The 15,205-nt window shown below is 36.6% G+C and overlaps 1 protein-coding gene across 1 annotated transcript in view; it reads right to left on the reverse strand.

Moving 5' to 3' along the window:
* The window catches only part of CysRS (cysteine--tRNA ligase, cytoplasmic), a 269,424-nt gene that overhangs the window by 78,927 nt on the left and 175,292 nt on the right, over positions 1-15,205 (reverse strand). The window contains exon 12 of the mRNA XM_090414790.1: positions 14,171-14,404. Coding sequence (XP_090270916.1) covers positions 14,171-14,404 — 234 coding nt within the window. The remainder of the gene's footprint in view (positions 1-14,170; positions 14,405-15,205) is intronic.

Here is a 15,205-nt window from a genome sequence, read left to right on the forward strand (position 1 = left end):
TGTTCCAATGTACTTAGTAATGAGTGGGGAATTACTGATGCTATTTCAAATGAACAATTGCCATGAAAATATTTATAGAATACACATATTGTATAAACCACCAAATTCCTATGCGAAAGTGCGAAGAGTGAGTTGTACGGATTACTTTGGTGATGTGTTTGATGCATATGTTTGGATTATAAGCTGGAAACAATAATCCAATCATTGGAATGAAGCACAGAATTTACGGAGGCTGTTCCACATGTTATAATGACAAACTATACTCTACAAACTATAGAGTGAGTTGGTAAGAGATGGGTTAATAATCAATCTAACTGCCCTCTTCTGTATTGAGTCAAGCGTTTAGAGAGCTCTTAGGCCCACCCCTCTCTCCAAATGTGAGAGCAGTATCCAATAGCTGGGTGGATTTGTGATTTGTATAAGGTTAACAGCTATTCAGAGGTGAAGTAATGTCTTGAGCAAAAGAGAAAGCCTAGTTTTTTAGAAGCTGAGGAGGCAATGGCTGTTATGTGTTTATGCCAGGAGAAGCTTGATGCCAAGATGATTCCAAGAGAAATCTCATCTGGGCTGGAAATTTAAGTGTTATTAAAAAATAATACTGGGAGAAAATGGTTATTTTTTGTGAGAAATAAGGCAGAACTAGGTTTTGTTAGGACTGAAATTGATGATTCATCTGAACCTCATTTGAGGATGGCTTGGAGATCAGAACTGATGGCAGTGGTGGTTGATGTTCAGTAGATTGAGGTGATTTGTGTAGAGTAAGGTTTATCAAATGAAAGGGAGGAGTGCAATGTGTTGTCATCTGCAAAACTGTATTGGGTTGATGGTCAACTGAAGTAGGACGAGGTTTGGTGAGAGAACAGAACTTTGTGGAACCCCAGCAGTAGTTGAATGGTGACAGGATAAGGAACCATCTACCATCACACATAATGTGTGTCTAGACAGAAAGCTCACAATCGAACTGTAGAAGGGACAGACCAAATGATGGGAGTTTGTTTAGTAAGCCTTTATTCCAGACCCAGTCAAAGGCTTTGGAGATATCAAGTGCAACCACATGAGATTTGCCAAACTTCTCCATGGCATTTGTCCAGCGATGGGTGATATATGTGAGTAGATCTCCTTTTGATCAGTAGCAATGGAATACATACTAGTGGTTGTTTATTAGCTGAGTGCCTTCAAGGTAGTGTAGGAGTTAGGAATTGATGGTTCTCTCTATTAAATAGGACTGAGATGAGTGTAATAGGCTAGTAGTTTAATGGCAGTGATTTGTCACCCTTTTTTGGGAATGGGTCGGACACAGGCCAATTTACAGAATGTGGGATAAATACCAGTGGAGTAAGAGGTATATATACAGGCAACATAGGATAGAATAGGAGTTGGTTCTGTGCACAAGTCTTTAGGACAACTGGAGGAATGCCAACGGGGCCAGGAGACTTTTTTTGTGTCTAATTTACTTCTTAATCCAACCTTTTAGGATGTCAAGGTAAGTATTCTTGAAACTGCAACCATAACCCAAGGATAAGGTGGTTAGCCCTATGCTCCCCGGCGTGTCCTATGTCTGTAGATGCGTGTGTTCAGGGGGCTGGTTTGCCTGTTCTGGGGGGACGAAAAATCCCCTACCTCCATATGAGACCAGCTAACTCACCTTTCGTCGAAAGAGACCAGATAAAGGTTCCCCATGTCATTGATGGAATCAAACCCAGGTTTTTCCAACCATAGGGCTTCATCTATACTGACTGAGCTACGGAGGCTCTGTGTCTAATTTGGACAATATTTTTCTGATCGCTTTCTGGTGAAAGGATATAGGGCCATTGTGTATTGGACATCTGGAATGATTGGGGGCATTTACCATGGTCAGTTGCATTGGAGGCAAAGTGTGAAGCCAGGAGATTGGCTTTTTCTGTGGGTAATGATGCAAAAGAGCCATCTGGATATGACAGGAGTGGGAATAGTGCTGGGCAAAAATTACAACCAATTGCTTAAGCAAGAGACCAAAAGGCTCGGGTGCCATTTGGAGAGGATGCAAGTTTTCTGCTTTTTGTGTTTTGGAAGCATTGATAGTTTTCTTGCAGCTATTTCAGTCTTGAGTATAAGCACTAAAGGAGGATAGAGTTCTTGATATAAGACAGTTGTGATATGCTTGATTTTTTTACCACAGCCTTGCCACATCTTTTGAGGAGCCAGGGCTTAGTTAGAGGATGGCAGTTCAGAGTAGCATGGGAAATGTATATCTCCATGTACGGATTACTTTGGTGATGTGTTTGATGCATATGTTTGGATTATAAGCTGGAAACAATAATCCAATCATTGGAATGAAGCATAGAATTTAGGGAGGCTGTTCCACATGTTATAATGACAAACTATACTCTTGTATGGGAATGGCTGTGTAAGCATTGTTGTATGGGGGAGAAGACAAGCACTAGATTGTGATTGGAATCACCTAGTGGCCCACTACATCCACTGTGTATTTGAATCACTGGTGAGGAAGAGATCTAGGGTGTTTAGGGAGTGGTTAGGGTTAGGTGATATTCCGGTTGGCATGTGAACAATTTATGTAAAGTTGTTAGTGATTGAAATGTTTCAGCATCTCTGCCTACTAGATCTGTACAACTGTAGGAAAAAAGCCAGTTGGTGTTGTAGACATTAAAATAATGTCCACAACACCAATTTTAATTCTCCTAGGAGGATGATTTCACTGTTAGAGAAGTGGGATTGGAGAAAATAATGTTGCAGAGAGGAAATTAAAGAACTCAGAGTAGTTGGTGGAATTAGGGGAGCAACAGATGCAGCAAATGAATTTGACTGAGTGGGGAAGGAAGATTTTCAACCAAAGAAGGTCAAAGGCAGGCAATTCTAGGTTTGGGTGCTCTCTGGCAAGGTGTATCAGAGTGGACATATGCACAGATGCTATCCCTTGGATTGAAAGGAGTTACAGAGTGTATAACTTGGACAGATGAAATGAAATGTGAGTTTCTGCCAAGAAGAGGAGGTGAAATTTGATAAACTGGAGATTGTAGTGAGCACAATTAAGGTTGGAGTTGAGGCCATGAATGTTAATGAAGTGAATATGCAAGGCTCTGTGGGGCATATATTTGGCCTCGTGCACATTTCCTATGCAGTGCCTGCATAATGGTCTCAACAGCAGCAACTAGTGACGTCACTTGATTTCTGCAATAATTTTCCTTGTTTGTAGTCAATGGCTCAACCGCAGTCTCCATGTTGTTTTTGAAGTTGACGTCCTTGTTCTTTCTAGGTGAAAGTTAGGTCAGGTTGAGCATGTATGTGCGATTAGAGGCAAGTGCCTTTGAACTTGTTATTAATTGCCATTATTAGTTTAGATGTGCTTGTCAGAGTGTTACAAGTCACTTTCATGAGGTGTAGAAAGTTTGTTCCACTCCTTTTATCTGTGGATCCAAAACGATGGCACCTAACAATATATTTAGAATCAAAGCTGCATTCTCCTGCTAATTTGCTTATATCATCTTTTAGTGATTCATCAGTTTCCATTGGAAAGTTCAGAATAACGGTGTCAAATTTCTGTTTTCAGCCTCAACTGAGTCGTATACCATTGATATAATTAGGTCACAGAGCTCATTAACATTGTCAAGAAAGAGTGCACTTGTGTTGCAGTGCTGATCATTGAGTAGTTCAAGTTTAGCTTCCAGTGTTCAAATTTTGGAGGAGAAAGTTTTGTTCATAGTGTTAAGGTACTGTTCAAGATTTTCAACTTAAAAAGTAGTTTGTGCACTAATTCCTCTACTTCTGAAGCATGTAGCCAGTGGCAACAGAAATCACACAAACACAACATATCCTTTTCTTATCAGTAACATCAATTTTACAACTACTGCATATTATATTATCAATGGGGTTTGTCGGTGATCGACGCGCTGTGCTGGCAAGACACAAGGTGCTCTTCTGTCATTGGCCTTTGTTGCTGCCATCTTTGCTTCTCACGGTAGGTATAGCGGGCACTTGCATATGGCTGATTTTTAACTGAAAAGATAACTGACTTGATACACTATAAGCACTTATGGATTGTGCAGAAGTAATCAGCTCCTTAGTACCTGATGTTGTGATTTCTGTTTATTGGTTAATTTGAGTGAAAAATACTTATAATAATGATAAAATATGGGAGCACAAGTTTAGAGTAACTTATTCACTTAGTCTTTTCCTCCTGACAATGCAAGTCAAATGACTCACGAAACTTGTTGGATTATATTGTTAGTTTAATAAACTTGTTTTATGTTTAGACACATGTGGTCTCAACACTGGAAATTAAATGGAGCAGAAGAATAGTTGTTATAGCATAAACTGAAGTTAGAGAAAAAAAGGTTAATTACCTCACCACTCCATTTCAATGAAACAAAGGAAATGGCAGATAAGAGAACAAAAGAAATGGTGGCAAATTGTACTCTGATGACAGTATAATGTTAATGTATGGCAGGAACCACACACACACACACACACACACACACACACACACACACACACACACACACACATATATATAATTGGTCACCTCCAATTTGCCAGCCTGGTTGCCCAAGTGGTTAGAGAATCTGTTTCCAACCAACAGGCTGCAGGTTTGAGTCTCACCAACTTATACAGGGTGGTCCATAAGTCACGAAGGGTTTAAAATAAATAAGCTAACGCCTTTTATTCCCTTATAGGGAGTAGGTGAGGCCTTTAAACCCTATCTAGCATTTGGAGACTAAGTGTGCAGTTCAATATCTGCTGGTAGCCAATCAGAGATAGCTGGTCCATGTCTATCACTAATCAAAGGAGCATCGATGAAGAGACGAGCAAACAAGTGACGCCATCTCTTGGTACCTAGCCCTAACATAAGTTACTGTCAGAAATAATGTGGGTTCTATGGTCGATTTTCTTGAGTTTATGGGATGAAAAACCCGAATGTCCAGGAGAAAAAAACCCACTTGGTCGTGCCAGAGATAGACTAACTCAGGAACTGGTCGAAAAAGGCTTAGAAAAAGCTCCTCTAGTCAGTGACTAGACACTTGAACTTATAAGTCTATCATCATAAAGGGGTTTCAACATTTAATGACTTTTTTCCTTTTTTTGTTATAATCAAAAACACAGAACCTGAAGAACTGTTTTATTATGAAAAACAACATCAAGTAAATGCCTTTCATTTTTAGCTTCACAAAGATGAACTCTTTTAACGGCATGTTCCATGACAGCCATTAATGTTTCTGGCTGCAGTTTCCTAATTTATGCACAGATGTTCTCCTATGAGGTTCTGAAGGAAAAGGTATATGTGAACAAACCCCAGACACCCCAACAGTTGGTTCATACAGAATTAAGGTGCTGTGGCCAGCAGTAGCACACCCAGAGGGGGGGGGGGGGTCAAGGGGCCCGGGCACCCCCCAAAGAAAAGGAAAAAATACTAGAAAAATTTCCAAAAATCTTTTCCTAATTAAAATTCATTTTTTTTATTTATGTTGTATGCTACTTACGAATTAGCGATCACTGCAGATGCTCAGTTATAGGTCGTATGCGATGTGTAGTGTGTATTCGCAAAACGTCTACTCAACTCCCTCCCCCCCCCCAAGGTTAAATCCTGAGCGCTCAGCCCCCTCCAAGATTAAATCCTGAGTGCGCCACTGGTGGCCAGAAATATTAACAGCCATCATCGAACATGCTGGGCAGGGCCTGTCTTTGTGAAACCAAAATGGAAGGCATTTACTTGATGTAGTTTTTCATAACTAATAAAAACAAAATCTCTCAGGCCTGTATTTCATTATAACAAAAAATAAATAAGAATAAAAAAAAAGTTATTAAATGTTTAAACCTCTTTGTGATTTATGGGTAAACCTGTACACAATATACAGTATTATTATTATTATTAAGACAGACCTCCAGGGAGTCAGAGACTCATCGAGGGAGGCCACATACTACACACACACACACCAGCTATCATACTTATTCTTGAATTCATTCACACTGCTTGAACTCACAACATCCAATGGCAATCCATTACAATCCCGCACCACCCTCTGAGAGAAAAATCTAGCCCTCAGCCCCTTCTCATCGGCCTTCATTCTTGGCTTCCAGGGATGCACTCTTGTCCTTTCCCCACTCTCCATAAATTGAAAAATTCTACCAATTGAAATCCTGTATGACCCTTTTGTAAGTCTCAATCATATTATTCTTCTTTCTCCTGTTTGCTAGTAGAGTGGTATCTCGCTAATCCGAACTAAAAAAAAAAACTGCTCATTCGGATTAGTGGATTTTCCCTCAAGAGACAACAATAACTAGCATTTAAAACAAAAATAATCAGATTCTAATGGTATACATCAATTTAATTCTGTAAATAAATGAAGTAACTGATAGAAAAAAAAAAGCTACTGTACTGTAATGTAAAACTTAAGCAACTTCATCTTCATGTTTTACTTTTTTTTTTCTTCAAGTTCTTAATCATCATCTTCTAATTCTTTCTGTAGCATCATATTTATAATTTCAGCATCTGATTTGATTTCGAATCACTTTCGGTTCTACCTGTAATCCATTCCGTAACATCTGTTTGTGAAATTTCAACATCTGGATTTATATTTTTAACCAAATTATGCATGTTTTGAATTTCCTCTTTTTGTGTATATCACCATAAAAATCTTGGTAAATTCTAGAAAGCAACAGTTTTTTCCATGATGCTCAAACTGCTTCAGGTTCAAAGGCTTCCCAAGCAGCCTTCAAATTTATATTTTTTATTAATGTGGTAACTTCATAATTTTGTGACATTACATTTAAAAGCAGGTCTTTACAATAAATCAAAATAGGCCTACAGTATAACCGTACAATCGACAGTATGAAAAAAATACTGTACTATAATAATAATAGTACACAAAATAATAACACATAATAAATAAAACTTTTTTTTTTCTTTCAGGTCGCAGTTCGGACTAAAGAAGTTCAGATTAGTGAGTTACCACTGTATCAGCAATCTACAAATTCTGAATCTGTCTTTATAATCAGTATTAGTCCAAGTCACAATAGTCTAAGTGAGGTCTTATCAAGAACTTGTAAAAAAGCAAAATGATATCATTATCTTTACATGTGAATGTTCGTTTCAACATTGCTATTATCTTTTGAGTTGTATTTGCAATCTTTGCCACATGGCGCGTGAACTTCAACTTCCTATCTACTAACACTCCAAGATCCCTAGCCTCATCAGTTTGTTCTAGCATAATTCCACCAATATAATACAACATTGGATATCTAGTCATGCTGAAGTGAATGACTTGACATTTACAGCAAGTTCTACCTCTAGCACACAAATAGACAAATAGCTTTGTTGGTGTCAGCCAAGAGAATGCGGGTGGTGGCAATCTGCTCCCGTAGAAGAGCAAAGCTAGTGCATCTGTATGTGCAGAGAGCCTTCAGTGACATAAATCAGTATTTTAGTTTTACACAGTTCAGGAACACATTATTATCCCAGCAGTGTTTTAGAAAGGCTAATCGATTCAGTTGTCTTGAAATCTTCAGCTTAACTTGTCATATCAATGGACCTTACGTGCGATGGAATCTCTGTGGATGATCGTAATTTTTGTAGATAAGCTTATACGTTAGTTAGGACATACTTCTAATTTTTTAGGAAATGATTACGTAAACTAAATTATTAATTATAAAAACTTTAATCAGCCTCATTTGCTTAGTGTGAGTGCCTGCATGCACTTATTTTGTGATCCCTGAAGATGGCAATGCAACATTGTCAAAACATAGGTAGTTATTAAAGTTTTTATAATTAATAATTTAGTTTACATTGTCACTTCCTAAAAATTAGAAGGGTGTGTAATGTTGTCAACATTTATGCCAATAGCTTGCATAATCTTCGGCCTGGTTGGCCGAGCAGTGTAAAATAGCTACTTTTCGTTGGAGAGCGGATATATTCTCCAGCCAAAAGGTTACAGGTTCAAATCCCACCGTGGGCATGGATGGTTGTGATTGTCTGCGGAAATACTAGTGGTGGTGGCAGACAGTAGATGGCATTGGTGTAGCTGCGGTTAGTTGTAGTTGGTGGATTGAGTGGTGGAGACAGAGAGAGATGTAGAGTAGATGTCCTCCCTCAATGAGTCTTTGGACTCCCTGGAGGTGTCACGTAATAATAAATTAAATAATCTCTTTTACATGTACACCAAAAGGGTATATGGCAATCTGATGTAATACTGAGCTCCCCAGCCTAGAGGAAAAAATACTAGTCCATGTTGGATGTTCTGAAAGAGACTTTATTTTTAGGGCATAGTTAAGGGATAACTCTTTCCATTGAAGTGACAAAGCAGGTTTCTTTATGTCAACATAAAGACTCTGAGTGTATGATGTGTGAAAAGCACCAGTAGCTATCGTACATCCTGATGATGGATAGGTTATAACCAAAGTGCACTTTCCCGTACAGGATTGCAAACTTGGGACCTATAATCAAAATTTGATTGTACAAGTGCACAATAAAAGCGGATCAAGGAATATTGATCTGCACTGCATTCTGTAAAGGATATTCAATACTCTTTTGCACTTTTCTGTATGCTGATGAATGTGAGCTTTCTGTCAGAGATAAGTCCTAAGAACCTGCCTCTAGTGCTACTGGAATAATGCTTTGTCCCATTCTTAAATCAGAATCTGGGTGAAAAATACATTTTTCACAGACATGTATGCAGAAACTTTTTCTGCTGAAAACCTGAACACATTACTAAGAGCTCATGAAGAGACACGATCAATTGCTTATTGAAGTCATTTTTCAATTACCCTCATATTAGAATAATGACAGTAAATTGGAAGCCATCAGCATTGCCTAATGTGGGAGAAAGCTGTTCAGTGATGGAATTACTGTATTTGCCAGCATATAAGACGCACCCCCTTTTTGTACACATTTTTTAGGAAAAAAAACTTTTTTAGATCCTCTTCCTGATTCTGCCAACTTCTTATCATTTTCTCAGTTGGGGTGGCCCGAAATGTCCGAAATGCCTCTCTGCAGCCCTGTTTCCATGTTCTTTAGCATATGCAATCACACGAAGCTTGTATGCAATATTGTAGCAATGCCGACATTTTTTAGCCATAATTTGCCAAGAAATTTAGAGAAAATTTAACGGCAGAAATTTATCATCATTCAGAACAACCGCAACAACAATTGGAAAGTTTAAACGAACAGGAACACAGCTGTGATTGTCGATAACAGCGCATGCACATCCACTGAACTCTACGTAACTGGACCGCTCTCACACACCACAAGGAAGCAAGAAAGAAATCACGTAACTCGGAACAGAGAAAATTTCCAGAAATGAAAGTAATTAAAAACTGAGTATCAGCATATAAGATGCACCCTGTTTTTCAGCATATAAAATGTTGAAAAAAGTGTATCCAGCATATAAGACACACTTTTTTCTTTGAAAAAAGTGTGTCTTATACGCTGGCAAATACAGTAACTTTGATAGCAAAGAGTGTCACACTTAAGACAGCCTTGGAGAACACTCTGTTCTTGATGATATGGACGAGATAGCATACTTCCCACTTGAACTTGGACGACTTGGCTGGAAGGAAAATTTTAAATAAAAACAGGACAGTGTTTCCCAAGACCAGATTAGAGGTAATTTAATTTGCCATATTCCAAGACAGGCTTTTTCCATGTCAAGTAACAATGAAACCGGATGTTCTTGTGTCAGAAAAGAATATCTTATACTTGTTTCTAAATAGAACAAATGGTCCAATGTTGAATGATGTCTATGAAAGCCACATTGAGTGTTGGAGATGCTTTCTAAGTGCCAGAGAAGGCCTAGCATATAGCATTTTCTCCAATATCTTATAAAGACAACTGGTCAGAGCAATAGGTTGATAATTGTTTGCTTGTGTTGGATCCTGTCCTGGTTTTGGGTTGTAATGACAAATAACTTGCATCAAGAATCCAAAAAAGATGATGAAAGATGACATTCATCAAGATGTTTTAACATCTTGATGGAGAAGTCATCACATGCCACTTCACTGGGAATGAGAAAGCAACAGTGCTCTTTTTAGTTTCCCCCTTACCAAATTGCTGACTGTATGGCTCTAGCACATTTGTAAAAAACTATTATTGTTCTTTCAATGTTAAAAATTTAGGAGGATATGAAGTTGTTGCAGAGATTGCAGCAAAATTTTCTCCCAAAATGTCAGCAATGGTTTTGAATTCAGCAACAACAACACACCCATTAGGTTTAAAGGTAAACAAATAGTGTATTCTACATCTACCCTTAATTTTCTGGATTTTATTCCATACAATTTTTGAACTTGCTATTTGATTAATAGAACTAAGGATTAATAAAGATTAATAGAATGAAGTAAACTGGATCCAAGATTGATTTTGATTCTGACATCTAACAATGTAGCGTACTTTGGTGCAAGTGATTTGAAAGCTATGAGATTTAATGTGGTAGACTATCTACAAAAGATATCCCATGCCCTGTCTTGATCTTTTTTGGCTGCCTGGAACTCAGAGTTACACCAAGGAAAATAGTAATTCCAAAAATGATATTTTTGGAATTACTATTCTTCCTTCCCACACAACAAAATCTATTACATACATGACTGCTTCATTGATAGGTGTTTGACTGACTACTTCAGAATTAAATTTTTTGAGATGGGAAAAAGTATTCCAATCAGCCTGGTCGACTTTCCACGTGGGCATTTGTGTGGGAGAACGTGGTTTCTGTGAGGACATAGTGCAAAGCATAGGAAAATGATTGCTTCCATATATGTTCTCTTCAACACCTCAGTAAGCAGTGAAAGAAAGGCAGGGGAGCAGAATGTACAATCTATTGCAGAATATGAGAGGATAGGCATATGGAAGAGGGTACTGAGTCTATTATTAAGAAGGCAAAGTTCTTTACTGTCAAGCAAATGCTCAATGATAAGTCGTTATTCACTATGTTGGCACTTCTCCCCAAAGTTTTCTGTCCATTAAAGTCACCCATAAGAAGTATTGGCTCAGGCAGTTGCAATATAAGGTTGTCAAGGTCAATCTCATTTAACTCAGAGTCCAGTGGTAAAAAATAGAGCACACTGTATTAAGAAAGCCCACGGACAGGAAAATTGCTATTACTTTCAGCACAGTATTAAGGTGAACATAGTGAAAAAGAAAAAGATTGAAAAATAAGATAGTGGGTGACTCCTGTTATCAGCAGGACCACCTCCAGTTCTGCCCTTATAAATAACTGTGAAATGGAGTTATCATTGGGTTTTAAATATGTTTCCTGCAGGGAGAATCAGGATGGTTTGTGTTTCTGCAACAGAAAATTGATATCGATATTTTGACAGAATCCATGTCCACTGTAAAAATTTACCAATTCTCTCAGCTTTGTAGACTTGTCCAATTTCTGAAAAGCTGAGAGCTTTGACCTTTATCGGGTTTATATTTATCTATTGATTTAGGAAAGTGTAGACCGTATCCATCTCTTTCTTTTAAAAAAAGGTTCAAGACATTATCTGATGTGTCAGGATCAGTTGGTAAGTTGCTTAATATACTTTCAGCGGACACAGAAATATCTTTTTTTTTTTTTTTTTTTTTTGTGAAGATGTCTGGCGTTTATCATTTAGATTTTGCCATGTTCATAAACATCTGGATTAGCTGTGTGTAGTTGATAAAATTATAATAAATTTATGTATTTGATAGAAGATGTAGAAAATGAAAAGTTAGTGGTTTAACTATTTATCACTGTTTAATAATTAGTATCACTCAATTCATTCTTATACTAGTATTATTTTGACAATTGCTAATGTACATTAAATAATTTTAATTTTAAATATTGTTCAGTTCTAATGAGCTTATGCTGTATATACATATTTGCTGACATTCATTCTAATTCAGAATGGGAATGTTGGTGAAAAACTCCTCCTTATGCTTAAGGAGGAGTTCAAAAAATATATTTCGGTGATTACACCACAATTTTTATTATTCAGTTATACAAAATACTGAAATAATAGTTCCCGACAAGTTTCGTAAATCATAGGATTTAGTAAATAGTACAACTTAAAGTTTAAACAAGAGAATTAATAAATACAAATCATAACCATCTGGCTATTCATAAACTCAAATAACAGAATGCAGATATAAAACGTTACTGACGTTGAACAATACTGGACGATGTCACGTGTTCTTGTTCTCGTTCATATAGTCCGAGCTCAGATTGAGGTAGATTTTTTATTAGAGTTGACCACACTTGATGGAGAATTAAACCTTGATTTTTATTGCATTGGGTTGGGTTTTTCAGCATATTAGCAGTTTCTTTAAATTTTCTTATATAACTGTTGTTTTCTATGTATGACATCGTCGTTTTTTGCCAGAGTACATCGTGTCCAGTGGAAGTGATATGGAAAGCAAGACCCGTTTTTTGTTCTCTTTTGTATTGTACGTCTTTTTGGTGTTCAGCCATGCGTATTTCTCGAGATCTTCCTGTCTGTCCTACGTAGCAAATCCCGCAAGAGCAATGGATTTTGTAGACTCCTGGTTTTTTAAGAGGATGATGAGGTGGTTTTGGTGGATGTAGGAATTTTGAGATTTTTTCCATAGGAAGGAAGGCTACTTTTATGTTGTGTTTGTTCATTAATTTGGCTAGCTTATCTGTAACATTTTTGATATAAGGAAGCGAGATTGCTTCCTTATATGTTTTATTGTGTTGTTAGTTGGAGGCATTTTAAGGATTCTCTTGATGGTTTTTGTTTCATACCTATTCTGTTGGAGGATTTGTGTTAAGTATTTTAGTTCTTCATTACATCTTTCTTGTGTGCTGGAGATATTGTATGCTCTGTCTCGAAGAGTTTTAATTAAGCTTATTTTTTGTGAAGGATGGTAGTGTGAGTTTGCATTTAGAAATCTTCAATACAATATCTCCAGCACACAAGAAAGATGTAATGAAGAACTAAAATACTTAACATAAATCCTCCAACAGAATGGGTATGAAACAAAAACCATCAAGAGAATCCTTAAAATGCCTCCAACTAACAACACAATAAAACATATAAGGAAGCAATCTTGCTTCCTTATATCAAAAATGTTACAGATAAGCTAGCCAAATTAATGAACAAACACAACATAAAAGTAGCCTTCCTTCCTATGGAAAAAATCTCAAAATTCCTACATCCACCAAAACCACCTCATCATCCTCTTAAAAAACCAGGAGTCTACAAAATCCATTGCTCTTGCGGGATTTGCTACGTAGGACAGACAGGAAGATCTCGAGAAATACGCATGGCTGAACACCAAAAAGACGTACAATACAAAAGAGAACAAAAAACGGGTCTTGCTTTCCATATCACTTCCACTGGACACGATGTACTCTGGCAAAAAAACGACGATGTCATACATAGAAAACAACAGTTATATAAGAAAATTTAAAGAAGCAGTTAATATGCTGAAAAACCCAACCCAATGCAATAAAAATCAAGGTTTAATTCTCCATCAAGTGTGGTCAGCTCTAATAAAAAATCTACCTCAATCTGAGCTCGGACTGTATGAACGAGAACAGGAACACGTGACATCGTCCAGTATTGTTCAACGTCAATAATGTTTTATATCTGCATTCTGTTATTTGAGTTTATGAATAGCCAGATGGTTATGATTTGTATTTATTAATTCTCTTGTTTAAACTTTAAGTTATACTATTTACCCCCTGAAGATGTAAATCCTACGATTTACGAAACTTGTCGGGAACTATTATTTCAGTATTTTGTATAACTGAATAATAATAAAAAATGTGGTGTAATCACCGAAATATATCTTTTGAACTAATTAGCCACAGCAGTCTCCACCTGCAATTACAAACTTAAGGAGGAATTTTCCTACTTTTTTTTTTTTTTGTGAGAACTGCAAAAAACACATTCCTAAGCATTTTTTTTTTCCCCTCAAAAGAAAAATAAACTGGAAATACAGTCCCCAGAATTATATATTCTTTCATGCCAGTGAATAACAATTGCAGACAACATAAGAAGAATGCTTGTTATATAAATAAGTGCCAGAGTTGAACTTTTTTTTTTTTATAAAGAAGCAAAAGACATGAGCAAGAAATAAAACATTTTGCTGATATGAGTAGTAAGTAATAAGTATAAAAGTAAATAAATAAATAGAAATAAAAATAAAAACTGACTGAAGTCAATTTCATAATTTAGATAAAAATGATTTAGTAAGTATTCTCACATTTGCAAATTTTTCAAACTGGATAGCAATTTCCATTGTATTTTCACTGTAATCTAATGTATCCTTCCAGGAATGTAGCAGAAAGGCAAATCTTAACTGACGAACTGAATGTTTCTGTAGGGCTTCTTGAATTGTAATGAAGTTTTTCAGTGACTTGGACATTTTACATCCAGCAATTGTAAGATGACCAGAATGCAAGAAATATCGAACCCAATTATCATTATTAAAATAAGCCTGAAAAAAAAAAAATAGTAGCATAAAAAGTTTTAATTGGTATAAATAAAAATATGCAAAAATACAGGTAGACCTCAAACTACAGTAAATTTGATGTACTTAAATCTAGACTAACACAAATTAGTCTGAAAGGGTTATGGAAAAAATTTCACTTACATAAAGTGCTTACGTTACTCGTGCTCCTAATAGCAGTCTTCCACAAGGCAGACAACACACGATATGTGCATGTACCCAACCTACCTGTCTTGCATTGTTTACTATTGAACAAGGATGCACTGCATATTTGTATTTATTTGATAATTTTTAGTGTTTTCGTGTGCTGTGGCAGAGTTTAATCATGGATAAAAAGGGAACAGAAATGGAAAAGTGAAAATCCATATGTAAATACAAAGCTGATCTCTATGGCAAAACTGAAAATTATAAACAAACACGAAGGCAGATGAATATTAATGGTGATCTTGGTCTCACACCATCAAAAGTGAATACAGTGGTAAAAGAAAACATGTGAAAGGATTTGCCTCTTTAAAATCAACAATAATAACAAAAAGCATTCTGGTGCTACCTTGAAATGTGTTGAAAGAGATGACAATTGGTTCTTGAGATTTCAGAAAGAATAGCACAAATGAAGAAAATGGATTCTAATATACCAGGGTTCTTAAAAACAAAGAGAAGCACATAATTGCTTTAACTTGTTATCAAAATATTTATGAAAAGAAAGAAGCCAATGTTCAATTATCTCTTGATAATTTCATAGGGAAGGTTGAAATGCCAATTTCCTCCCTCCATGAGAATGTATAAGCA

The sequence above is a fragment of the Typopeltis vanoorti genome, chromosome 25 (genome assembly GCF_054136105.1).
Source record: "Typopeltis vanoorti isolate ZY-2024b chromosome 25, IOZ_Tvanoo_1.0, whole genome shotgun sequence".
In the NCBI taxonomy this organism is placed as follows: domain Eukaryota; kingdom Metazoa; phylum Arthropoda; class Arachnida; order Uropygi; family Thelyphonidae; genus Typopeltis; species Typopeltis vanoorti.